Source organism: Cornus florida, unplaced genomic scaffold (assembly GCF_030987335.1).
Source record: "Cornus florida cultivar Cherokee Brave unplaced genomic scaffold, ASM3098733v1 CherokeeBrave_3.0.0_Hap2_Chr01, whole genome shotgun sequence".
Classification (NCBI taxonomy): Eukaryota; Viridiplantae; Streptophyta; class Magnoliopsida; order Cornales; family Cornaceae; genus Cornus; species Cornus florida.
In genome coordinates, this window is record NW_026775571.1 from 71476805 (window position 1) to 71503503 (window position 26699).

Sequence of the window (26699 nt, forward strand, 5' to 3'; positions counted from 1 at the left end):
AATGCACATAGAATGAAATTTAAATCCCAATTTTATCCTTTTTAATTTTAGGGGTATTACAACCACCGTGTTGATGCATCAATTAAGATCATAAAATACCGAAATGGTCCACACGCTGGATGAATTGGTCCACATATATCTCCTTGAATTCATTGTAAAAATGGTGGGCATTCAACGACTACCTTGGAAGGTGATGGTTTGATTATTAATTTACCTTGTGAACAAGCGGTTCAAGGATAATCATTTGCTAAAAGAATCTTCTGGTTCTTTAGTGGATGGCCATGTGAATTTTCAATGATTCGGCGCATCATTGTTGACCTAGGATGACTAAGGCGATCATGCCAAAGTATAAAAAAATTTGGGTCAGAGCACTTCTGGTGCGTCACTGCATGTGACTCAATTACCCGTATATTTGTATAATATAATCCAGAAGATAAAGCAGGGAGGTTTTCTAATACATGCTTATGGCATGTAATACAGAGATATTCAACGCTCCCTTCATTTATAGTCTCAATATGATAACCGTTGAGATGTATATCTTTAAAACTTAATAAATTTCTTTTGGATTTGGTAGAGTATAAAGCATTATCAATATTCAATTGTGTTCCACATGGTAACACAATGATAGCTCTTCCGGAGCCTTCAATTAGGTTTGCTGGACCTGATATTGTATTAATACTAGCTTCAACTAATGTTGCTTTAGTCAGATCCATGCTTTTTCATACACACAAAATATATGTTTCATTACTTCAAACTTTACATGCAAGATAGCCAAAATAAAAACATACTACTACAACCTAGATAGAGATATATTGATACAAATAAGATAAAACAGATAAGGGATAACATGTTAGAGAAAGACACATTAATTGGTATGGACATTTCCATTACCAATCAAATGATCAATACTATCACTAGTATCAGCAAAGAAGTCAGAAACATCAAAGTGAGTAATATCAGTTAGTAAGTCATCATCCACAAAATTCATTTCAATTTCTTTTCCTTTTCCCTTATCATTCATTGAGACACGGTAAAGATCAGCTAGATGTTTGGGCGTACGACAGGTACGTGACTAATGACCTTTCATTCCATACCTATAGCAAGGCTTGTCATCATATATCTCAGGAGTTTTGTTCTGCAAAGCTTTTCATTTTGCTTGCTTGGTCACATTTGAATTCCACTTCTGGTGGGATAGTGTGGAGTTCCTTCTAGGAACCAATGAAGAATTATGACCGCCACGATTATTATAATTATTTCTATTACGACCATATCCACGATCACCACAACATCCACGAACACCACGACGTCCGCGTCCACGTCCACGTCAATGGCCGTGAAATGATGACACATTCGCTTCTGGAAATAGTACAGATTTAGTGGGACGGAACTGGTGGTTTTGCATCAAAAGCTCATTATTCTGTTCAGCCACCAACAAACAAGAAATCAACTCAGAATATTTGGTAAATTTGCTCTCTCTATATTGCTGCTGTAGGAGCACATTTAAGGCATGAAATGTGGAGTATGTTTTTTCCAACATATCATCATCAGTAATTTTTTTTCCACATAATGTCAATTGTGAGCTGATTTTAAACAAGGCTGAATTGTACTCACTTATACTTTTAAAATCCTGCAAGCGCAGATGGATCCAGTCATAGCGAGCTTTTGGAAGGATCACAGTTTTCTGATGCTCATATCATTCTTTCAAATTTTTCCACAGTGTAAGTGGATCTTTAACCGTGAGGTACTCTATTTTTAATTCCTCATGGAGGTGATGGCGAAGAAAGAACATGGTTTTTACGCAGTCCTGCAGGGACGCATTATTTTCTTCCTTAATTGTTTCTCTGAGATTCATGGCATCCAAGTGGATCTCGACATCAAGAATCCATGACAAGTAGTTTTTGCCCAAGATATCAAGTGCCACAAATTCAAGCTTGGTAAGATTTGACATTATGAAGGAACTATAAATGATAAAATAACGTAGTTAGAATTATTTCAGAAAAAGAATAATCAATTTGAGATTATAAAAATACTGCAGTAACTATAATATGATTTGTCCGTAAATATACTATATAATGTTAAAAAGTTAATCATGTGCTTTCAGTAAACAAAACAATAGTAAAAAGACAAAATATGTTTACACTAAAAGGCACATATAATTTATATTTTTACGTTTTGCAAAACTTCAGGTTTTTAAGGGTACTCAGTGTAAATGACTTCAGGTCAAAGAATTTCAGATTCAGTTGGACTTCAGGCCAATAAATTTTGCGAAACTTCAGATTTGCAAAGAGTACCAAATATTTGTGAAACTTCAGACTCACAAAGAGTATATTAATATATGCAAAACTTCGAATTTGTAAATTAAATAATTTAGTATTTGCGAGACTTCGGGCTCAGCAATATACTTTTCAAGAATGGACAAAAATATTCTAATATAAATAAATAGTTGCAAAACTGCAGGCTTAATAATTTTAAATATATGTAAAATTTGAACTACAACAGTTTAATATAAATAATTATTTTTCTTACTCTTTGAAGTGAGAAAGAAAAATAAAATTTTCTTCTCAGTTGACAGAGTCTCGTGCTAATAACGTGTAATGAATATATATATATTTATATAGTGTAATATTTATGAAAGAAACTTTCACACACGCACACGGATAGAGAGAGAACGAGAGAGAGAACTGCTTTGTATTTTCCACACCAACATTACATACACATAATGCCTATTTATAGGCACATAATTCGTGGGCAGCAAGCAGATTCCCATACAAGCTTGCTGCCATTTCCAATGTGTCTTAATTTTCCACATATGTGGACCCCACACAAGACAACATATACATAACAAAATAATGGCACCATGAAATGTTCAGTGAATAATTTACAAATAGAGCCCATGACAAATGAAGTGATAGTTGCATAAAACAACTAGCTCGTTTGAGTAAGCAAAGGTTTCACTTCATGAAAAATATTTTGCTGAAAAGAAATGATCAAATGAACCAAATGCTGAAAAATTAACAATTAAAAAACATTCTATCCACTTTTAAGCAACCAAATGCCAAAAAAATTGAAAAATATTTTTGGTTTTGTAATATGGATTAGGTACACTTCTAAGTCACATTGACTGGAAGCATGGACACAATGATGGACCCATATAATTGTACTAGGAGGGACAACTTTAAACAACAATAATATATAGTAGAGTATTATTAAAAATTAACTGGGGGCATTTTAAAGATTTTTATAAAGAAGTAGGTTTGTGCTTGTATAGTTGGGTGCAAGAGTGAGAGTGGAAGATTGAAAGTGACAAAATATAAGTGACTCAAAGTGGGAATGAGAATGAAAACCACCGAGCTTAGAATAATTGTGTAACTTAGGTCCATTTTTATTAAGTATATATCCACTGGGGATGGCAATGGGGCAGAGTTGGGGTGGGATTGGGCCTTACTCCAGGACGAATTTGTAATTGGTATACCATCCCACTCTTATTCCAAAAAATACCGACTCTACTTCGTGTACTCTATTTAATTGCGGTGCAGGATATGCCACTTTTATTATTTAGTATATATATATATATATATATATAAACTAGCTCATTTTGCTCAATTTTAGCTAATGCTTTTGTTTCGTGTTTTTTTGCTTTTGATAGTGTACTGTAGCGAAACAAAAGTACAAAGTATGTTTGGTAATGTTTGCTATCATTTAAATAGTACCGAAGCGCTTACAAAATTGAGGCCAAAATTGAAAGCATCAAAATAATACTTTTGTTTGCTTTCGCACTGTTAAAATTAATTTTTTTATTTATTTTTTTCCTGAATGAAGGAGTATATTGAAATAAAACAAAATAGTACAAAGATTCAAGTGAAGGCATACCCTCACTAAACAAAAAGTCTTACACAAGGACACTCACACACAAAAAATTCAAACAAAGAGCATTACAAAAATATCTTGAAGATTAATCCCCAAGACATCTAACACCTCTCAAAGAATACACTTAGCTAAATCCTTAACCTCTCTAGCACTCTTATCATGTAATCTATTATTCTTCTCCCACCAAACAAAATATAGAGTAGCTGAAAAACAAACTCTGGCCATTTTCTTATCACCCTTCCTGTAAAACTGATGATTAAATTGATCTGTAATTTCTTCCAAGCCAAATACCCTTTGCAAATTCCATGAACACACCTTTGACATAAAATTCCACACCTTCCATGTATACACACAACCACAGAACAGGTGATCCAAAGATTCAGCCTCTTTATAGCACAAATAATACCTAGAAGCTAATGCAAATCCTCTCTTTTGCAGAAAATCATTTGTTTATTTATTTATTTTTTTCTAAAATAACATTTTTAACTAACCATTTATATTTTCAAGTTTGCAATACTTTTTACCAAACATACTTTTATGTTTTTGCGCTAAAAATCTTGTCTTCTTCGGGTCAAACCAACCGTGGTTGTCAAACGGCCCCTAAACAAGCTTGCTCAGCTTTTAAATTACTTAATAGTAATTATTAATATATTAACTGACATTTCAGTAAGGTAACAAGGATCTTAAAAATTTAAAGTATATATTATATATATAAATTTTAAAGATACATAAATAATCTGAACGAGTTTATTATTAAATTCGCCACCACCCTGAATTAGGTTCGAATTTTTTTTAATTATTTTACCATACACCGATACACGTCCCAAACCTGTTTAAGGAAAGCCAAATCGCCATCGCTATCATCCACAACCATAAATTTGAAGAGATAGTCGTATGCCGTAAAATAAAGTAATGCACGGTACCATTCCGCTGTGAAAAAAAATAGAGTACAATTCTGGTATTACACAAAAAGACACCGGCGTATTTGTAATTTCAGAAAATAATTTCACCCCAACCAAAACCCTAATTTCACCCCTATAAATAGTATAAGAAACCCTAACCATCGTCAACTCGGCAGACGAAAATGTCGAAGCGTGGTTAGTTTGTCTGGTTTACCAGTTCATTTACTTCTAGTTTATTATGGCTTGCATATAATCTGTAATTTTCAATGTTTCGTTTGGTTGCTCAGAACGGAATAGAAAATCTAAAATTTGAATCTCGAGCGCTATAGTAGTACTTGTCTGCTTTAGCATTTCGTTTCTTCTAGTTTGGGGTTTCCATATCATATGTAATTTTCAATATTTCGTTTGGTTGATCGGAAAGAGAGAAAATTTAACTGTTGAATCTTGAGATTGCACGAGCTCAGGACTTGTTATCCTATTTTATCTGTCGTTTTCTGATCAATTTAATTGTAGGACGCGGAGGATCGGCGGGCAACAAGTTTCGCATGTCACTGGGTCTACCGGTGGCGGCGACGGTTAACTGTGCCGATAACACAGGAGCGAAGAACCTCTACATCATATCGGTGAAGGGAATTAAGGGTAGACTCAACCGCTTGCCGTCTGCATGTGTTGGAGATATGGTGATGGCCACAGTGAAGAAAGGGAAGCCGGATCTCCGTAAGAAGGTCATGCCTGCAGTCATTGTTAGGCAGCGGAAGCCGTGGCGCCGAAAGGATGGTGTTTACATGTACTTTGAAGGTCATTATCATACCAATTGCCATTATAGTTGTTTTTTCTTATATTCCTGAGTTTTGTTGGTTTCGTGTTTTAATTATTTGTGTTTTAATTATTCTGATATATGCTCCGAGTTGATGATAACTTGTGTTTTGAGCTTTGGATGGTTGCTTGCTTTAGTGGATAAATTTTGTTTTTGTTGCTTAAATTTAGTTTGACCTGAAATGGGACACTCAGCATACTATGGATTAGCAGCTATATTTGTCCTTGTCAGATATTTTGAGGTTTTTGGGATGCCATAAGACTTTTTTAAAACACTGCATTACCATTTATTATTACCAGTGCTTGATTAACTTGTTTATTTTAAGTATTGAGTTGTTGATAACGATTTGATTTAGAAGGCACTGATGGTTAAGCGTTATCTTGATGTCATATTCTCAATCACCAGTGTTCCGGATCTATGATGATCTGATGCTTACCAAGTCCAGCTACATTAAACTAAATCAGTAACAAAACTGAGCGGGTTTTCTCTGGTCTGAATTTTGCTGTCATGATTGGATACATTTCTTGTATGACTTTCTTTGGTCTGTCTCTCTTTTTTCCTCTCATGGCTTAATGGTCCAAAAAAAAATATGAAAAGTTTTAAGTATAATTTTGCTGGTGATGGTGTTGAGATATTTTTGTTATTAGGTTTTCTCTGCATGTAAGATACGCAGCTAAGTTTAAATTGCTTTGCCTCGTATCACTCAGTAACTTTGTTTGTCACCCCTGTTAAGATTGTGACTTTATTATTTCCTTTTTAGATGCGCCATCTGTTGTGCCTTGAGTATTTCTTTCTTGTAAGAATATGGCTAGACACCTTCTCTGGTTAAATGTTCACTCTCAACTCTTTTGAAAATTTTGAATTGTTTTGGTTTTAGTAGTAAGTTGAAGCAACCTGTGGTATACACGCATCAAATGTCAAGTTTTTTGCTTCACATTTGGAATTCCCTCAAATCATTGTCAGAACTCTTAATATACCTACCAAACCTAGTCTATTTGTTGGCTCTTAACTCGAAACTACTGCCTTGATGTAATCTTACCTTTTCACTAAAAGTTAGGGGATGCGCTGGCTGGTGGTAGTCTTGATGCATGTGTTTCCCACTAATATGTAGGTTATATATGTGTAATGATATGACACTTTCTTAAGCCAGCTAAATCAAACTAATAATCGAATTTTTAATCGCGCGGGATCTCCCGTATTGAATCTCGCTTTTCACGGCTCGATACGTTACCTACTTGAAATGTTCTCTGTGAAGGTTTATATTGCAGTACTTCTATTCTACAGAAAAAGTAAAAGTTTGAGTTCAAGAAATCAAAGAATGCATGCTAAAGAACTGAACTGACTGGCAAACATGCTAGAAACAAAGTAAAATTAGAGACATGGGAAGAAGAAAAAATGCGATGCTAGAAACAAAGGAGGAGAAGAGTAAATACTAAAGAAATTCTGACTTGTCGGCTTATTTATCATTTTTAGTTGTAAAAAGTAAATTAAATAGATATAATCAGCTATTACTCTGACGTATATGCCTCATCCAAAAAGTTGCTAAAAAGTGCACCCTTGCACATGAAGCCTAACCCGATAGGAGGGCTGATTAAGCTATTACGTTTTGAAGATTTTTCAACACCCAGTCTAAAACTTCTTTAAAATGCTGTAGAACTCCATGCTATGTGAATTTGTGCCATTTGTATGCCAGTTTGTTTTTAACATAATTATTACTAATAATAGAAGTCTTTTATTTGGTGCTACTAGTTCCTGTCTTTGTTGTTTTGCTATCTAATGTTATATGTTACTGTTTTACATTGTGGCCTTCTTCAGAAGAGCCATATTTAGATTGTCCATGCTATGTATTGAGCTAATATCACCAGACATCAGTCAGGTATCCTCTATATTTTTGTGGTTGATACAGTTACGAGTCTGGAAAATTGACAGTGTCTCTCGTTACGGATGTCATGATTCTCAAGATTGCATCCGCTACATGTAGGCCCGACATATGATAGACTTTCTTTTATTGCTTAGTGCTTTTTGTGCTACAAGTGAAGCAGCAGGGTTGAATTGAATGTAGTCATTTTTATACATCTAGTAAAATAGGGTTTAGATTATTCTTGAGTCCCCTAGTGAAATTGAAAGTAATTACTAAACCTAACTTAATTGATTGCCACCATTATAAGGTTCTATGCATATACATTGTACACAGTATCTGATGGTGTGCTATTTGTGGATTTTTTATATTTAGTTATAGGCTGTTATCTCTTGCATTGTATAAACCCTAACAAAGTGCATCTCAAAAACTTTTAAACATTGAACTAGTCCAAACCATTGATTCTACAGAAGAGCCATCTTAAGATTGTCCATGCTATGTATTGAGCTAATATCACCAGACCTAAGTCAGGTATCCTCCTTTATATTTTTGTGGTTGATACAGTTACGAGTCTGGAAAATTGAGAGTGTCTCTCGTTACGGATGCAATAATTCTCAAGATTGCATCCGCTACATGTAGGCCCGACATATGATAGACTAGCTTTTATTGCTTAGTTCTTTTTGCGCTTAAGCGGTGGGGTTGAATTGAATGTAGTCATTTCTATACATTTTCTGGGTTGAGATTATTCTTGAGGCACCTTGTGAAATTGAAGGTAATTACTAAACCAAACTTAATTGATTGCCACCTTTAGAAGTTTCTATGCATATACATTGTACACATTATCTTTGTTGGTGTGGTATTGGTGGATTCTTTTATACTTTGTTATTGATTGTTAGCTCTTGCATCGTAGAAACAACAAAGTGCATCTCAAAAATTTTTGAACATTGGACCAGTAAAAACCGCCAAGTCTACGGAAGATCCATCTTTAGATTGTCCATGCTATGGATTGAGCGAATAGCACCAGACATAAGTCAGGTATCCTCCTTTATATTTTTGTGGTTGATACAGTTACAAGTCTGGAAAATTGACAGTGTCTCGCATTACGAATGCAATGATTCTCAAGATTGCATCCGCTACATGTAGGCCCGAAATATGATAGACTAGTTTTTATTGCCTAGTGCTTTTTGTGCTATTAGTGAAGCAGCGGTGTTGAATTGAATGTAGTCATTTTATACGTCTGGTGAAATAGAAGATCCATCTTTAGAACCACCAAGTCTACAGTAGATCCATCTTTAGATTGTCCATGCTATGGATTGAGCAAATAGCACCAGACATAAGTCAGGTATCCTCCTTTATATTTTTGTGGTTGATACAGTTACAAGTCTGGAAAATTGACAGTGTCTCGCATTACGAATGCAATGATTCTCAAGATTGCATCCGCTACATGTAGGCCCGACATATGATAGACTAGTTTTTATTGCCTAGTGCTTTTTGTGCTATAAGTGAAGCAGCGGTGTTGAATTGAATGTAGTCATTTTATACATCTGGTGAAATAGAAGATCCATCTTTAGAACCACCAAGTCTACAGTAGATCCATCTTTAGATTGTCCATGCTATGGATTGCGCAAATAACACCAGACATAAGTCAGGTATCCTCCTTTATATTTTTGTGGTTGATAGAGTTACAAGTCTGGAAAATTGACAGTGTCTCGCATTACGAATGCAATGATTCTCAAGATTGCATCCGCTACATGTAGGCCCGACATATGATAGACTAGTTTTTATTGCCTAGTGCTTTTTGTGCTATAAGTTAAGCAGCGGTGTTGAATTGAATGTAGTCATTTTATACATCTGGTGAAATAGAAGATCCATCTTTAGAACCACCAAGTCTGGAAAATTGACAGTGTCTCTCATTACGGATGCAATGATTCTCAAGATTGCATCCGCTGCATGTAGCCCGACATATGATAGACTAGTTTTTATTGCCTGGTGCTTTTTGTGCTATAAGTGAAGCAGCGGGGTTGAATTGAATGAAGTCATTTTATACATATGGTGAAACAGGGTAGAGATTATTCTCAAGGCACCTTGTGAAAATGAAGTTTATTACTAAACCTAACTTAATTGATCACCTACCTTCAGAAGGTGCTATGTATATACATTGTACATAGTATCTTTGTTGGTATGGTATTTGTGGATTTCTGTGTACTTTGTTATAGGCTTGTAGCTCTTTCATTGTAGAAACTCTAGCAATTGTATCTCAAAAACTTTAAAACATTGGGCTAGTCAAGACCACCGAGTCTGTACAAGATTTGTCTCAATTTGTTGATCATTAGTGTATATTAGAAGTTGTTTTTGGTGTGATTTTTCCAGACGAGCCAATTTATATTTTCCATACTGCTGTAATAAGCTAATATCACCAGACGCAAGTCAGTTATTCTCCTATATATTATATGTTGATACAGTTACGAGTCTGGAAAATTGATAGTCTCTCTCGTTACGGATGTGATGATTCTCAATTTTATATCCGCTACATTTAGGCCCTACATGATAGGCGTTCGGTTAATTTTTTTAAAGGTGGCTCCTATCTTTCTATTTACTTAAATGTTATTCGGGCTGTTGGTGAAGCAGCGATGTGTCCTCTTTCGTATTAAAAGTACTCGTTTTTATGTGCGAGTGAAACAAGCATTGAAATATGTTTGATTACCTTGTGGAATTGAAAGTAAATTATTGAGCTTAATTGATCCACAGTTCCTTTTTTCTCCCAGAAGGTGCTCTGTATATAGACTGTATGCTTGGGGTACTCCTGTTGTTGGACTTCTCTTTTTGTTGTTTTTGTACATTAATAGTTTCGTGTACTGACTAAAGATGCCACTTGTAAACAGAATGATGTTCCCCTTTGTGGTGTTGCTGTGCTGACAATTGCTGCTTCTGTAGCTTTTAAACACTCTTTGGAGTGTGTTTGGAAGAATTGTCATCTCTTGTTGGAAAATTTTGAATCTTTGTTAGAAATGTTCTCAAATTTCGGAATGAAAGTTAACATTTTTGCCCAAAAAAACAAAATTTCAAGCTTGGCTTGCTTAGCAGACAAGCTTGTGGATACTATCTAAGCTTGGCTTGTACATCAAAAACAAATCCAAGCTGAGTTCATAAACAACTGGATTGATTTATTATATCGTGATGACTTGTGATGGAGGGTCTTCTTCAAACCTTTTCTTGCATGTTATTTAGCACCAGGTAGTTTTGTAGCTTGTGCATAACTGATTTTCTGTCCTAGTGAAATGTAGTAATTTTTGTCTAAAGGGCAGCAGCAGATTTCTGATCATTCTGGACCATATTTATCTTTTCACTTTGCATTGTATTTTAAATCGTGTTCTGTTGATTCACAAAATAAAATGATTATTTTCTTTCTTAGGCATTGATTATAGATTTTCCATTGTTCTTAATATGTAAATTGTTGCATTTTATTGCAGATAATGCTGGTGTCATTGTGAATCCAAAGGGGGAAATGAAAGGTATGTTGGAATTCAAACAATTACCATCGCAAGACCCAAGAAAAAGTTTTTGTTGCGTCTTCTCCATCTTTTTTGTCATTTAGGCTCTTTTACGTAGGCTGCATTCCACAAACTTTTCTTTTCATGAATGAGCCTTCAACATTTTATCAAGATCCTTAATTTGTCCTGCTGGACTTTTGTGCAATGTAGTCCTGTAAGTTGGATATACTTTCTTGTAATAAACAAAGTAGGCTCTGTATGGTTCTCTTTTCTTTTCTTTTAATTTTTTTTGGGACAAGATACCGTATGGTTCTTCTATAACACTGAGGAAACCAAATATTCAGTTCACATAGATGCGATATTGTGCTGCAATCCAAAGATTAGAATTCTTTGATTCAAGCAATAGTGCACGTTAATGTGCTGCAGGATTTTTGAATCACTATCAGTTTTTATTTTTTATGTTAAAATTTGACGTGTTCTTTCTTCTTTATTGATATCTCATCTTACTAGTGGTATTGTGGTTTTAGGGTCTGCAATCACGGGTCCAATTGGGAAGGAGTGTGCTGATCTGTGGCCGAGGATTGCCAGCGCAGCCAATGCCATTGTTTAAGAGTTTCAAGTCTCTGATTTTAAATCTCGTGAAGAGTTGAATGGTGCGGTTGTCAATGGTTGTAGCTTTTATTTTGGATTATCAAGCTCTCTTTAATTCTGGTATTTTTCGAGGCTTTTTTTATCTTTTTGAATCAACAGATGCTTTAGAAGTTTGAAAGTATATTGAACAAAGTTTCATTTTTCTCTCTGGCTGGTTATTTTAACAAGAGCTTTGCTACAGATTGAAATTATAGGCAGATTTTAATTTATCAGCCTAAGTTTGCATTAAACCGAGGTCCTATTGACATTCAAAAAGAATAATTTCGTTTTGTAGTCTTCAGATTGGGATTGGTACACTTATATATTTATATATATAGTAATATTAATCTTGATATTTTATTTTTGTTTATTTTTCATTTCCTATTATTGTGGAACTGGCTTGTCTATAATCCTCATCATTTGATCCTCAGTGCATGTACCATTTGTTGGAAACCCAGTAAAAATTGTGTGAATGAGAATGAGATGGTAAAGTTACATTGTGAGAATGAGAGGGATGGTAGTCTTGTTTGTATGAAAAATTCATAGAAAACATTTGAGCTAAATTTGGAGAGTTTTTAGATTGAATTAAATTGTTTTTTAGAAAATATTGGAATTTTTATGAATAGTCTTTGTGGAAAACCATTAATTAGTTATTTCTCTTATTTATTTCTTTTTGGCCCTTGCCTCTTTATTCAGTCGCATTTGTTTCTGTTTGGACTCTAAACTTGTTTCTGTTTGGACTCGAAACAGAAGAAAACGATTCTGTTTTGATAATCGTTATATTTGTTACAAGATTTTTGGAACTAAAAACATGAAATTGTTTAGAAAGAAATTGTTTTAAGTTTGAATAGCAAAACGGTTAGTTAAAAAGGTTATTTAAAATTTTGTTTTTTGGAGTACTGTTTTAGACAGTGTGGACGCAATCAGAAAATACATATAATTTTTTTTATGTTTAGTGCTGTCGGTTTTAGTCTCTGTTTTAAAAACGTTTTGATATTATCCGAATTTTGCTAGTGAAAGGATGATTACTATCCATCAAAAAAAAATCATTAAAAGGTCAGTTACTCCATGTAAAAGGAATTATGTACAGTGACAATTGCACTTGTATGATAAATTTTGTGTTTCGATTCGAATTTTGCTTTGCTACAGTAAATTATATATTTTCCTCAAATCTGATAAATTAGTGGGTTTGCCTCATTAAAATGTCAATTACTATCTACCAAAAAAACAAAAAATAATTAAAAGGTCGGTTATTCCATGTATAAGGAATTATGTACCGTGACAACTGCGCTTGTATGATAAATCTAGTGTTTCGATTCTGAATGATTTTTAGGTTTTAAAATCTAGGTTACTCCATGTAAAAGGAATTATGTACAGTGACAACTGCACTTGTATGATAAATTTTGTGTTTCGATTCGAATTTTGCTTTGCTACAGTAAATTATATATTTTCCTCAAATCTGATAAATTAGTGAGTTTGCCTCATTAAAATGTCAATTACTATCTATCAAAAAAAACAAAAAATCGTTAAAAGGTCGGTTACTCCATGTATAAGGAATTATGTACCGTGACAACTGCGCTTGTATGATAAATCTAGTGTTTCGATTCGAATTTTGCTTTGCTACAGTAAATTATATATTTTCCTTAAATCTGATAAATTAGTGGGTTTGCCTCATTAAAATGTCAATTACTATCTATCAAAAAAAACAAAAAATCGTTAAAAGGTCGGTTACTCCATGTATAAGGAATTATGTACAGTGACAACTGCGCTTGTACGATAAATCTAGTGTTTCGATTCTGAATGATTTTTAGGTTTTAAAATCTAGGTTGACAATTCAAATTGTGAAACAATAGTTATGGTGTTTGTGGTTTGGCGGTGAGGTGTTGTGATAAACCCTACTCATTATTTTCACCTTTTTCTATAAAAAGAAAATGAAAAAATTTATAGTTGACGACATTGTAATACCCGCTAAGATAGATAGAATTGTGGAGGGGCGGACTCCACCCACCATTCTCTTGGTCGTGGCATCTTTCATTCTAGTTGTAATTAGGGCTGCAATTGAATGGGTTAGAAGTATAGATTGAATCCAACCTTACATATTATAAAATGTTTAACCAAGGCCAACCCTAACTACCTTACATATTATAAAATGTTTAACCAAGGCCAACCCTAACTACTCAATTCGAACGCTTTCCATCCTCCTAGTTTTTTAAACTATTCAATGTCCACTTTTCAAGAAAATTAATGGAGGACCGTTGATTGACAAAACACTATCATTTGTATTTGTGTCTGATATTTGATCTTATTGTAAACAATTTGTTCCGACGTGCTTACAACTCACTTTGTTAGCTGGTTGGATCTTTATCTGGTCAGTTCTGTGATCCACATGTATATTATTTAATATTAGACACACAGATATTCATACATATATATATATATATATAAATAAATACATATATGTATACATATGTATGTGTGTGTGTTTGTGATCTATTCATTAGAATGCTGGACAGTCTTTGCAATTGCCAGTTGCCCAAAGGTTATGACTTTTAAGAGCTGACATTTAAAGTGGCTTTAATTCACATAAAAGCTCCAAATTGCACTAATAATCTATTTGTGTCGGTGGAACTAAGACGGATTTTTAAATGTTAAAAGGTTATTTTACAACTCATTTTACTTTGTTCATGTTAGAATCCCACTATCGCACTTGTTTATATGACAATAATATTATCCTAAGATTCGACTCTTTGAGTACAAACAGATATTTGAGGTTAAAATTCAAACTTCACCCGACCTGTATGAAAGGGGGCATTTGGCGTGACATCTCGGGGATTTAGTCGGGACTTTGTCTTGGATGTCCTGATAATCTATAAAAAATTTAAACAAAAAATATAGTCTCTACTGCAATTATGGTATTGAATAAACAATGTGAGTTGTATAAACAAACAAATAATAATAATAAACCATAGATTCCAATTAATTAATGTGTGTGAGGACAACATATATAAATTAAAAATGTCCAACAATAAATTATAATGTTGGGATAAGTAGTCATGTATATGAGGACAACATAATGTAATGTGTATAGGTCATATTGTCTTCATCTCAAATGGGTAGAGTTATTATAACCATGAAAAATCATTAAAGTTGCATAACTCCTCCATCAATTGATAGCTCATGACATAATTACGATAATAATCATGCTACCAGTACCTAAAAGCATTAACAATAAAGAGTTAAGCCATCATAGCTCTGATACCAAATAAGTGAGGATCGATTAAACAATTAAACAATAATATAAACAATAATATTATAAGACAAGAATAAGAAATTTATACAGACTTATAGAAAACTTTCTTTATTGAATTTTCAAGTTAGTACAGAGAAATATTACAGAAGGAAGAAAAGGAAATTGAAAGATACATTGAAGGGAAACTTTGCCCTCTATTTATACATAAAATGGACTTGAAATTATCATTTTGAAGTCCGCATAGTGCATGGGATCGTGTGCTGGAATAATGCAGTCGGTCGGCCCACCACTAAGTTCTGTCTCCTTATCGGATGGAAGTGGATATCTGATGAAGGAAATACTGTAGAACCAAAGACTTTTGGGAAAAGTTCTTTGGCTTCTTCTGTCGGCAGGATAAGAGGAATCTTTTACTTTTTAGGTGGATTCATCTTGTCCATCAAGTGACTGGTGAGAGAGTCCCAATAGTCGGCTACTGTAGGCTCATCTTCAGAAATAAGATCTTCATTGGGATCTTGTGCATAACCAGCTAGACAGGAAATTTATTATTATTATTATTATTATTTTTTTAACAAAAAAAAAAAAATTTATTTTTTTAGTTCAAGTCATTTGACATTCTGATCATCATGTGATCCATTACCAACACCCATGTGACCAACTTTTAATCTCTTACCCACTCCAACTACTTAAAAAAAACCCATCTTCAATCACTCTTGCACATCTCATTCCACAACAAGAAGAAAAAAAAAATGGTGAGAGACCTAGGGTTTTTGTTAGCTTTCTTGAGTCTCTCCATAGGCTCAACAGCTGCAGATTGGAACATTCTGAATCAAAAGGGTAAAAATGGGCTGAAAATCAGCTTGAAAAATTATTGTGAGAGTTGGAGGATGAATGTGGAGCTGAACAACATCAAAGAATTTGAAGTTGTGCCTGCAGAATGTGTTGGATACATTGGAAAGTACATGACATCCACCCAGTACAAGGTGGACTCCGAGCGGGCGATCGGTGAATGCACTGTTCATCTCAGCACCAGCTGCAGCCTGAAGAAAGATGGCAGAGATGCATGGATTTTTGATGTTGATGACACACTCCTATCCACTGTGCCTTACTACAAAAAACATAATTTTGGGTAATTTGATCTATTTTTTATTAGTTTAGTTATACCAATCATATAGTGAAACTGATATATGATCATGCAATTTTTGATTGTGTGAGAAATGCAATTGTGTGTGTGAAATAGCGGAGAGAAGTTGAACTTGACTTGTTTGGAGGAGTGGATGAGTAAGGCCAAAGCAACAGCTCTTGATCACACACTCAAGCTTTTCAATGAGCTTAAAGGGAGAGGAGTTCAGATCATTTTGGTTTCTTCAAGGAGGGAACATCTTAGATCTGCCACTATTGACAACCTTGTCAATGTTGGTTACTATGGGTGGACTAGTCTCATTTTAAGGTATGCAATCCTCTCTCTCTTGGGGGTCACCATGAAAGGATTAGTTTAGTTTAAACATTAAACCTAAACCAATGAATCAGATTTTGAGACCCTAATATGTGAACCAAACCAACCCTAATCCGTGAACCAAACTGAACCGAACAGAACATGTGCACCAAACCGACCCTAATACATGAGCCAAACCTAATCCGTGAACCAAACCAACCCTAATTCGTGAACTGAACGGATTCCTAATTTATAATTTATGAATCCATGAATCCACCACCGCGATCCGCACGAATAAAATTAATGAACACCCCTTATCTCTCTCTCTCTCTCTCTCTCACACACACACACACACACACTTTGAATTCCTAATTTATGAATCCGCCACTGCGATCCCTCTCTCTCTCTCACACACACACACTCTGAATTCCTAATTTATGAATCCGCCACCGCGTTCCACATGGATCAAATGAACACCCCTACTCTCTCTCTCTCACTCTCTCTATCACACACACACTTATTTGTGACTTTGAGCAACTTTTTATTTTTTTTTACATAGGGGTCCAAATGATGAAAATAATGAAGTCCAAAAGTACAAATCTGAGATAAGGAAACAACTGATTAGCGAGGGTTATCACATTTGGGGCATTGTTGGTGACCAGTGGAGCAGCATTGAAGGACTTCCAACTGCTGAAAGGACTTTCAAGCTACCAAATCCTTTGTACTATGTTTCTTGAAACATCACAAACTTCTACTCAGATTGTCCTACAATGAACATCATATTTTGGCTCCAAATTAATAAGATCATGTTGTATCTACTATTATTGAGTTGGTTAATTTGATTAAAATAAATCACCAAGCAACCTGCAAGCTTTTTCCTGTATTTGAACATGTATGAACTAGACTTTTTGTTATCAAACAACAAGCAGAGCTCAAATAATGTTCGCGCCAAACTCAAATATTCTTAATGAGCTTGATTTGAGCTCAAAAATCAACGTTGAGCTTGAGCTAGAACAGACTAAAGCCTGACTCAGTGATCAAGAACCAGTACTTCCATACTTCATAACACTGATATAATTGCTATAAGTAGATTCTATCTGGTGGAAAATAGGCCAAACCATTACACATTTATTCAAACATATACATATAGATGGGCATTAAGTAGGCTATATTACAACCTCAAGAAACCATACTATGTGCAAAAAGCATCTCCTTAGATATTACACTACTATTGCAACATGAAACAGAAACAGCAAAATACAACTCACATAACAGGTTTGCACATAGTATGCTTCAATACGTCTTAGCCTCAGCACCTATCTGCATCCTGGCGCAGTACTCGAACAAGCTTCCGTCGAAGCAGCGCCTGATGGCTTCTTTAGACAGGAAACCCTCTTCGTCTCTGGCAAGAACATACAGTATTCCCCACTCCATCTTACTCGCGAGCCTGCATAGAAATGCAAAGATTAAATTCGGTAGAAAGAACATTCCAAAATGGCAGCAATGGATTCTACAAAAAATTAACGGTAGGGTCTGGTGAGGAACCATCCAAAGAAGTCGTATGCGACACGGTTGCCTTCGGTCATGTCCCAGATCTCTCCAAATGTGAGCTTGTCAGGCACTGTGCGAGCATACTTGCTGAAACTGTTCTCAAGGTTCACTGGAACAAACCTGCAAATATATTGAATATTAAAAGTGGAAGTTCACTGGAAACTCCATGAGATTTCTATAATGACGCATAAATAACATGCTATACGCTTACCTTCCTTCTGTGTCATAAGTTCCGGAGTCACTCCCGTGCTTGGACTTATGTATGTTGTGTATGTAGATAGGGAAAAAAGGAGAAGGGATCCACCCCTGCACACACAGCATTATAGGAAACCAGCTAAAATCGCATGACCAAGTAAATCAAACCTTTAGAGAATGAGTGAAAAAACACAAACACCATTTGGAGTTGATTAATTTTACCACCGAAAAAGTGTCCCGAACAACCATGTAATTAATTAAGGCAATTACCATCATTCACAACTAATCTGAACACGAATGCTAAATGAATATTTGGTGATGTGTTGTTTCACACCCTGCATATACTCATCTGTCAGATGATGGGATTATGGGATGAGGAACGACGTCTCATGGCCGGCTAAGACTTGAGCTTAATATGTACTTTAATACTACCATATATCTCTGGACTTCTAACAGGACATTATTAAACTCCATGAAGTCGTTAAACAACTTGAAGATAGAAACACTAGGATGACAAAGAAGGTACAATCTCAATAATAAATAAATAAATAAAAATGGTCTAACAAACAAATAATCAAACTAGCTTTTGGATATTAAAAATGGTCGTGTGTGTCGAGTACTAGGAACAAGAGTTAAGACTATATTCTTGGGATAAATTACTCACAGAAAACCTTTTAGATTTGTGTCTTATACAAATCAACTCTAAAGCCCCCATTGTGGCACCAAGGGACCTTTATTTTATTTTAATTTATTTTTCCTTTCCATTCTATTGATGGAAATTACAAGAGAAGAATCCACCAAATATCAAAACCTGAACCCAAACTCTAGAATAAAAAAGACTAAGAGAACCAAAATTCTTTCTAAGTGAATTCAATTGCTTGCCACTCAGTCTTATTCTGACTTGCACCAAATAATACCCAGCACCAAAGGAAATATATGTATATATTAAAAAAAAAAAAAAAAAAAAAAAGGAAGGAAGGAAAAAACTCAACTTCAACCAACAGAGCACCATAAGTTATTCAGTTTAGTTAAAAAAAGAAAAAAGAAAAAAGAAAAAGATCTCTTGTCACAATTTCATAGAAAGTAAATAAATATCTCACCATCAGCTTGATTAAGAGTTCCACATCAAAAAGGTAACCAGAAGTTGACTAAAGATGAAATGAAGTGCTGAAAAGTTCTATACTGAAAAAGAAATATAATAAATTTTCATTTCTCAACAAGAAAGACCCCAAAAATATATTTCAACGTAATCAAAATAAAACAAGAAAGAAGAAGTTAAAAGGCACACAAAAGGAACAGTGGTATACCAAGACATACAGCATAATTGGGAACATATTGAAGCAATTTCAGAACAAGCATTGCCTTATATCATCTTTTGTCATTACATCTAACGCCTGAAGCCCTCAAAGGGGAGATGAAAAATAATAATAATAATTAAAAACAAAAAATGAATTCACAAAAGATAAGTTGCGACATGTTCATGAGAGAAATGACACATGATTTCTAAAAGAACATGTGCCTGTAGAGCAGTGGACTGGTTTCAAATATTACGAAGTGCTATCGGAATTTTCCAGATTGGAAAAAAAAACTTGATTCAAATTACACCTCAAACACAGTAGATATTTATCATTTTTTAGAAACCATTCTCAATTCCTGCAATGTGATTTGTGGTTCTGTCATTTTGTTTTGTTTTCTCCTTAATTTTTTTCTTTTTTAAAATTGACTAAATGCTAGCCCCCTTTGGTGGTACTTTCCAAAATCAATACTTTGTAACACAGCATATCAACTTACCGGAAGAGTAGGATAACTCAAAGCCATATTGATAACACCGGCCATAATAAGAGAGGCAACCGTATTAAAACCAATTTGACGCAGTCCTGTGCACAAAACCCAAAAACGGAAAAAAAAAAAAAATAAAAAATAAAAAATAAAAAATAAAAAAATTCAGCAGCAAACAGGAGTGCATAAGACACTGAGATATAAGCATGAGAATTCATCTTATAGTTTATTTCTACAACATTTAAGCATTATCGCCAGCACTGCAACCTTAAATTTTCAAAACAATAACAGCTCCTAATAAAAAATGTCAAATGATAGCTAAATGCACTCGAATAAGAGTGGGATTATTTAGAAGCAAATGGGAATTTTTTTCTTTTCTTTTTTTTTTTTTTTTTTTTTTTTTTTTTTTTTTTTTTTCTGACATTAAATTGCACTGTGTAATTCTAAAGGAATATGGGATTTGGAATTTTCATATTCAACTATACGTGCACACGGACATTTATTATTGAACTATACAATGATGAAGTGAATGTTGCAAACCAACAGGCAAAGACAAAGCGAGGATGCGTATCCCATAAGAGTTTTTAACATTGATTCACCGTCTTTAAGAAATGCTAGGACACAGAGTCACACTATAGTGAGTGAATTCAAAATGCCAGCGCAAATTTGAACCAAGTTCAATAACAAGGAGTAGATAAATCATTAGTCCTGAACTCATTCGAACCACTGTTTGAAATACCCAAACTGGAAACTACAAAGTAGTTTCACTAGAACATTCTAATTTCATTAAAAATTTGTTCTAGTGTGACAACTCAAGATATATGACCTAGTCCATTTGCATTTCCCTGTATGGAGGAGAGATTCGACATGTCAGGTGCTTGAAAATTACCAGTGTAGGTTTCCCAAGGGTAAATAATCCCATTGGCATCTTGGTCAAAGAATGCTACATGTTGCTGAAGAACACTCATGTTGTGATGTTTATGGCCCGGAGTCCCATTCACATGGTCCGTATCAACAGCAGCCAATGCTCTAGGCATATCTGAATTCATACATATCAAAGGGAGAGAAAGATTAGCGAGTGTAAAGGAGGATATGTTTCAAGCCTCCTTATCATAATTAGCATTGCCACCATTTTGTGCCTAAAATTTATAAAAAAGAAAAAGAAAAAAAGAAGATGAATTAAGAAAGGAAAAAAAAAAAAAAAAAAAAATCACTTCTTCAACCAATCATCCATGATCGAGTTGTTAGAGCTTGATATACATTGTTGGACCATTCCTTAACATCTCAAGATTACAAAGCAATTGGTAGTCCAACATGGTATCAAGACCTTAGTTATGGGAGATCTTGATTCATGTTACCACCTCCACATTTATTCCCTGCAAGTTCAAAATTTTTTTCCATCTGTCTGATTGCCTTTATTTAATACCATGAATAATATACAATTTTATTTGAAATTGTGGAGTTCGCTCAAAATTTGGGGACATCGAGAGGACACTAACAAGGAGTTCAAGTAAAGGCAGTAGAATTTAGAACACAGATAAGCTGGCAAATAAGTTGGTAAATAAGTGACACTATGTAACAACTAAAATCAAGTAAGAACTACCTAGAGTAAGCCTGGGTTCAATAAATAGATTTTACTCCTCAAAAGAATCATGATGTAACTGAGCTCGTACAGAGCTACTTTGGAGTGTGATCAAGTTCTAAACTAGTCTGAACATGTCAATGTTCTTATTAAATAAGAACTATTCTGACTTTGGTTGTTAGAACTTATTTAGTTACCAAATTTTGCTTCAAAGTATTAACTGGATCGTAATCTAATTTAGTTTCTAAATATCCCAAACTGATTTGGTCACAGTGCTTTTCTAAATGCTTCTGGAAACATTTATTTTCGACATGTGTTCTCAATGATTTTGAACATTCAAAATCCACTTTCTGAAAAAGGACTTCCGAGTGCATTTCTCATTGTACATGTTCACAACAGTGAGTTATAGTTGGTACGCACTTATTGTACATACATTAGCTTATAAAGAGTTATGCACCAATATATAGAACTCATGCACCAATGGATCCATCAAATAGATGAGAAAATTGGAGTTTTTTTTATTGTTGTTTGAACTTCAACCGAATTTTTTAAACTTATATGATGTCTTCAATATTCTTAGAAATTGGTGAGAGACACAAGGAAATAGTCCAAGAGATGCACAAAACAACTTATAGCTTCTTAGGAAATTCTGCTATTGCAAGCATTTGCACATATTCTGCGACTCCGGGTGTGAGATAAAAGACTTATTCACTTGGATCATTGTTCCTAATAGAGAGATTGAAAGATAGTAAAGAGCAACAGGAGCATTCATCATAACCATCTGATTGCAGCTATGACTCGAGACTTTCAATCCACTTACTCTTAAGTCTAATCCATATATGTGAATCCACTAGACATTCTGCTAGTGTACCCAAGTGACATCAAAGACTTGAATTGGGTTATCACGTAAATTTCAATGCTGGCATTCAGGATCTCTCTAATTTTTCTCAACTTGGGTCCCTCGTTTTTCCTCGATTTGGGAATATCACCTAAAAGAATCTTTAATCGATTGTGTGATTTCATGTTCAACTTCAAGAGAGATTAAAATCAATGACATACAGAAGGAGGACACTAATTCACCTCCTCTAGGTCTATTCTGTTCTCTTGGTCCACTGACATTCCAATAACATATAACTTCCAATGATTGTGTTACCATTGTTTAGTAGTGGTAAAGTCAACCATCTTTTACAATATATTATAGATAAGCTACATTTCCTATTGCTTGTTACTGGAGAAACAAATTAAGACGGTAAACCCACAAAGCAAGAATGCCTTCATCAGTCATGCTATTGCTATTGCTGGTGTTTCCTGTTCACTTCAGTAATTGTGCATCCCCGTAACCTATCCAATAAGTTCGAGATTGACTAGGCTAGACATGGTCACTTCTATATGCTAGACATGGTACCTTCGTACTTCGTAGACACGAAATATGTGTAAGGACTAAGGAGCAATCTTATGACACTACGAGAAATATTTTGGTCACCAAATTTTGAATGCATTCAGAGTACCGAAAGAGATAGGGCTAATGGCACACCAGTGTGGTCAGGCCCATCAGCCCTCTCTCTTGTTTGGCATCCAGAGTTCAGAGAGCCTTGGCTCTAACAATATTGATGAAGTACTTAAGGAACAATTCTATTACAAAATTGATGAACTGATAGACAATTCTTTAATGACCTACTTAACTAAAAGAGGACTTAAAATTGTAAATTTCAAGAGAATTTCGGACTAGTTCACATGGTCATTTTGTCTTACAAGTGGAAGTCCACATGAAGAAGGCCGGAAAGCTCAAATATTCCAAACACGGCCCTCCAATTTGAATTAGCAAAAGCAATGTCTCCTTGCATAATATGGATTCCAAACATTCATAATCTAAATGTGAATTGAGTCGAATTACTAATCCCTCAATGTATTAGTGAACCATCTTTCCGGGGTTTGTGAAAGATATTTCACTAAAAATATTCTTGTTATTGCTTCGACTCATATTTCCCAAAAATGGATCCCACTCTATTTTTCTCTCATTTTATGCAGTTAAATGATCTACAAAAATACCTTTACTTTGTAAATAATCCTCTTACATTCAACTTTCAAAAATTCTATTCTGAATTAAAAATTTTAACTTCATAATTTTTAATTTTTTAATATACTTTATACTACTCGCCCCGCAAGTATGTGGGCCTTAAATAGATGCAAGAGATGTCAGCACATATATACCCCACATTCATAATACATCTTGACTGTCCCCTACCAACATCCCTACAATCATATATAACACAGTGCTTCCAATTCATGTCAACAATGATTTGATTTATTTGAACTCTTTTGGAGGCATTCACAATGTAATTAGAAGAAAGTTACTGTCAAAGCATCTTTTGATGTCTTTTAGGATACTTCAATTGCATGCCTTGAGTAATATTAAAATTCGAAAACATCAAATTATATTAACTCACTCTGTTTCAAATTAATCTTGAACCTTTCAACCTATGCACAATCAAACATCATGAATTGTTGAAAAACCGTTTCTGAATCCTTAAAAGCTTTGAGACTAGAGAAGGGTTGTATGTGAATCTAAAACTTACTCATAAAAATTTACAGCAAACACAATAAATAATTTTAAAAAAATAAAAATAAAAAAATCATAATAACCTTTGTTATTTCTATAGCAGATGTAACTTTTATTAAAGATTCGGAAATTAAGGCAAGTTAGTGGACTATATATATCAAGGTACAATTGAAACTCATAGATTTGACATCTAGAATCATCAAGAAAAAAAAGAGTTAATTAATATATTAAATAGAAAAACTCACATGGTTTTGGAAGTGACGTTTCTAAGTCGGTCCGGACCCTCCTCTCGCTAGTGACCGGTGCAAGAGGAGCCTCCGTCGCCATTGCATTCCTCTCACCAACTGCAGCCATCTCTGCGTGTGTGTGTGTGTTTGTCTGTGTGTGTGTGTGTGTATATATAGTTCAGCGTCTTTGAGCAATATGGAGTAGGAAGCACGCGAAAGGGCCACCAAAACAACTCCGTGGCGAGCATGCAAAAGGTCTGAGGTTGCGAGGCAGTACTACTTGCATGACTCCTACGCTCTCTCCTCTTAAGACAGTTGGCTGTGGCAGACAGCTAGAACCCACTTTTTTTGTGCAAATCTAGACATAGGTGCTAGTTTTGGAGTGTCATCTTTTGTTGACATTTGAGATTGATTAACAAAGACCGCGTTTACTAACGAAAAACGGTTCTTATTTTTTGTTGTCAACGTCAAAAAAGGTTAATCGAAAATAAAAATCGTGTTTAATAAAATATTTTTACTTTTCTATAACAGAAAATATTTTCAATTTTTGTGAAGAAAAAAGAAAACATCAAAATGATGTTTCTTATATTTTTGGCACTATAGCAAAGAAACATTTTCAATAATGTTAATGCACAGACACTATTCATTTCAAATAAAATTCATATTATTTGTGTTATATACTAAGTTGCATACTAAATATTAATAAAAATATATATTTTTAATATATAATAAATTAAATATTGTATATTATTTTTTATTTGATAAAAATATATTTTAATATATAATATATTAAATAATAATGTAAATGATTTTTTGTGACAAAATAATTTTTGATATAGAATATACTGTTATTAAATTAATGAGCAGTGAATATTTTATACTATTATATATCATATTTGTATTATATTATATGTAAATATTAAATTATAATTAATTTACAATATTATAACACAACAGGCATGCTCTCATGGATTTTTTAGCGGACCAATGGTCAAATAGTCAATTACCCATAATATTTTATTAAACCTAACCATAGTTAATATTTGTTACCTTAATAGTCAATTTACCATATTTAGTTAATACCTTTATTCAATCTATCTCTTCCTCAATCTCTTCCATTTTCCTTGCAATCTCCAACAGTTAATTTATTATTAAATTTGTAATCATTACTTATGAAAAAATCTCCCTAATAAAAGAGCAAAAAAAATAAAAAAGCTTATTCACGAACCCTAAAAAATTGGTATCCATTGAACCCATGAAAAAAGCTTATTCAGTAATTATTTCATACTTCGTTCTCAATTTGTTCTTTTAACCCAGCAATGCGATCTTAGTTATTTTCGATTATAAATTGAGCATCATTCGGAAACTAATTTAAGAATTGTCCCACATGTATCTAGAGTACAGGGAACCAATTGGCATATTGGAAGCATATGATAGATTAATGGCATGAGAAGGAGTTTCCAATTTACATTGCAAATTGATAAATAAGGTTTAGTTTGATATACCTGTGCAAGTAGTATCATGAATTGCTAGACATGTAGTATTAAAGTTCTTGTTAATGATGATCTAAATTGGAGAAACTGTGAAGTGGTAAATGGGGGGTGTGTGTGTTATGTGCACTTGACATGGCCTCGCCAAAATGTTTCTGCATGATTATTTTCAACCACCGAACAAAGTAAAAAAGAAGTTGAGTAATAGAAATAGTTTTTGAGATATTTTAAAATTTTGAATGTGAATTTTCTGATACCATAAACTTTTTTCAAAATTGGGATGATGAAATTGGATATTTAATTGTATTTGTGCATAAAATTTAAAAGAAATTGTAATGCATGAAAACTATGGTAAATTAATTATTAAGGTAATAAATATTAACTATGGTTAGGTCTAATAAAGTAATAATGTGCAATTGATTATTTGACTATTGAAAAAATTCTTTCTTTTGGACAGCATGAGAGCCTTCCTGCACAACACAATATATATTTTATTACATATAAAATATATTATTTAATATTTTTTATTCATAATAAATTATCATATGCTAAATATATTATATATCACATAATAAATGTATACATTATGCATATACATGTATTTATATGCATAATTGGTGGGAATATTTTTGTATTGGTATATCTAATTTTGTACTTATAATGTATTGGGTATTTTTAAGATTTATAATTTTAAATTAAATTTTCTAGATTTATGTTTTTGTTATATTAATGGAAGCAAGTGTTGTGTCTGAGTGGTTAGGTTGCTCCCTGTGTCCAAGAGCTCGTGTTCAAGTCATCTACCCTACCCTCTAATCACTAACTTCTAAAATTCTTGCCATGAAAAAAATAAAATAGAAATGAAAAAAATTAAAAATAAAATAAATTTTTTTTTTTGATAAATAAAATTTAAAATAAAAAATTTAAAGAATATTATGTACATTTTGTAACAAATATGTTGTATTACTAAACACAATTATTGTTTTATGTTTTCAAATTTGTGGCAACAACAAGTGTTAATAAACATCATTTCTGTTTTCTATTTTCACTCAAGAAAACAAAATCATGTTT

At 33.7% G+C, this 26699-nt stretch overlaps 3 protein-coding genes across 3 annotated transcripts; 2 read left to right on the forward strand and 1 right to left on the reverse strand.

The window, feature by feature from the left end:
* Positions 1-4865: 4865 nt before the first annotated feature.
* LOC132300131 (large ribosomal subunit protein uL14) lies at positions 4866-11734 on the forward strand. The gene is made up of 4 exons (XM_059797098.1): positions 4866-4964; positions 5283-5567; positions 10915-10956; positions 11463-11734. The coding sequence occupies exons 1-4, from the start codon at positions 4952-4954 to the stop codon at positions 11543-11545; spliced, it is 423 nt and encodes a 140-aa protein (XP_059653081.1). The 5' UTR covers positions 4866-4951; the 3' UTR covers positions 11546-11734.
* A 3685-nt stretch (positions 11735-15419) lies between these two features.
* LOC132300964 (acid phosphatase 1-like) lies at positions 15420-17105 on the forward strand. The gene is made up of 3 exons (XM_059798296.1): positions 15420-15941; positions 16053-16262; positions 16807-17105. The coding sequence occupies exons 1-3, from the start codon at positions 15562-15564 to the stop codon at positions 16982-16984; spliced, it is 768 nt and encodes a 255-aa protein (XP_059654279.1). The 5' UTR covers positions 15420-15561; the 3' UTR covers positions 16985-17105.
* A 210-nt stretch (positions 17106-17315) lies between these two features.
* Positions 17316-24400, reverse strand: LOC132300141 (peroxygenase-like). Its single transcript, XM_059797106.1, has 6 exons — positions 24160-24400; positions 20662-20811; positions 19785-19870; positions 18010-18104; positions 17793-17918; positions 17316-17694 (listed from the first exon to the last, which is right to left on the reverse strand). Exons 1-6 carry the CDS (start codon positions 24266-24268, stop codon positions 17541-17543), a joined length of 720 nt encoding a protein of 239 aa, XP_059653089.1. The 5' UTR covers positions 24269-24400; the 3' UTR covers positions 17316-17540.
* Positions 24401-26699: the final 2299 nt, after the last annotated feature.

What these genes read in the sequence shown, in the direction of transcription:
- LOC132300131 (XM_059797098.1), top strand. An exon ending in TGTTTACATGTACTTTGAAG is followed by an intron (nt 5,568 to 10,914) that starts GTCATTATCATA and finishes ATTTTATTGCAG; the next exon opens with ATAATGCTGGTGTCATTGTG. An exon ending in TCCAAAGGGGGAAATGAAAG is followed by an intron (nt 10,957 to 11,462) that starts GTATGTTGGAAT and finishes TTGTGGTTTTAG; the next exon opens with GGTCTGCAATCACGGGTCCA.
- LOC132300964 (XM_059798296.1), top strand. Translation starts at nt 15,562, where the DNA reads ATGGTGAGAGACCTAGGGTTTTTGTTAGCTTTCTTGAGTCTCTCCATA. An exon ending in TACAAAAAACATAATTTTGG is followed by an intron (nt 15,942 to 16,052) that starts GTAATTTGATCT and finishes TGTGTGAAATAG; the next exon opens with CGGAGAGAAGTTGAACTTGA. An exon ending in TGGACTAGTCTCATTTTAAG is followed by an intron (nt 16,263 to 16,806) that starts GTATGCAATCCT and finishes TTTTTTACATAG; the next exon opens with GGGTCCAAATGATGAAAATA.
- LOC132300141 (XM_059797106.1), bottom strand. Translation starts at nt 24,268, where the DNA reads ATGGCTGCAGTTGGTGAGAGGAATGCAATGGCGACGGAGGCTCCTCTT. An exon ending in AACGTCACTTCCAAAACCAT is followed by an intron (nt 20,812 to 24,159) that starts GTGAGTTTTTCT and finishes GTATGAATTCAG; the next exon opens with ATATGCCTAGAGCATTGGCT. An exon ending in ACTTATGACACAGAAGGAAG is followed by an intron (nt 17,919 to 18,009) that starts GTAAGCGTATAG and finishes ATATATTTGCAG; the next exon opens with GTTTGTTCCAGTGAACCTTG.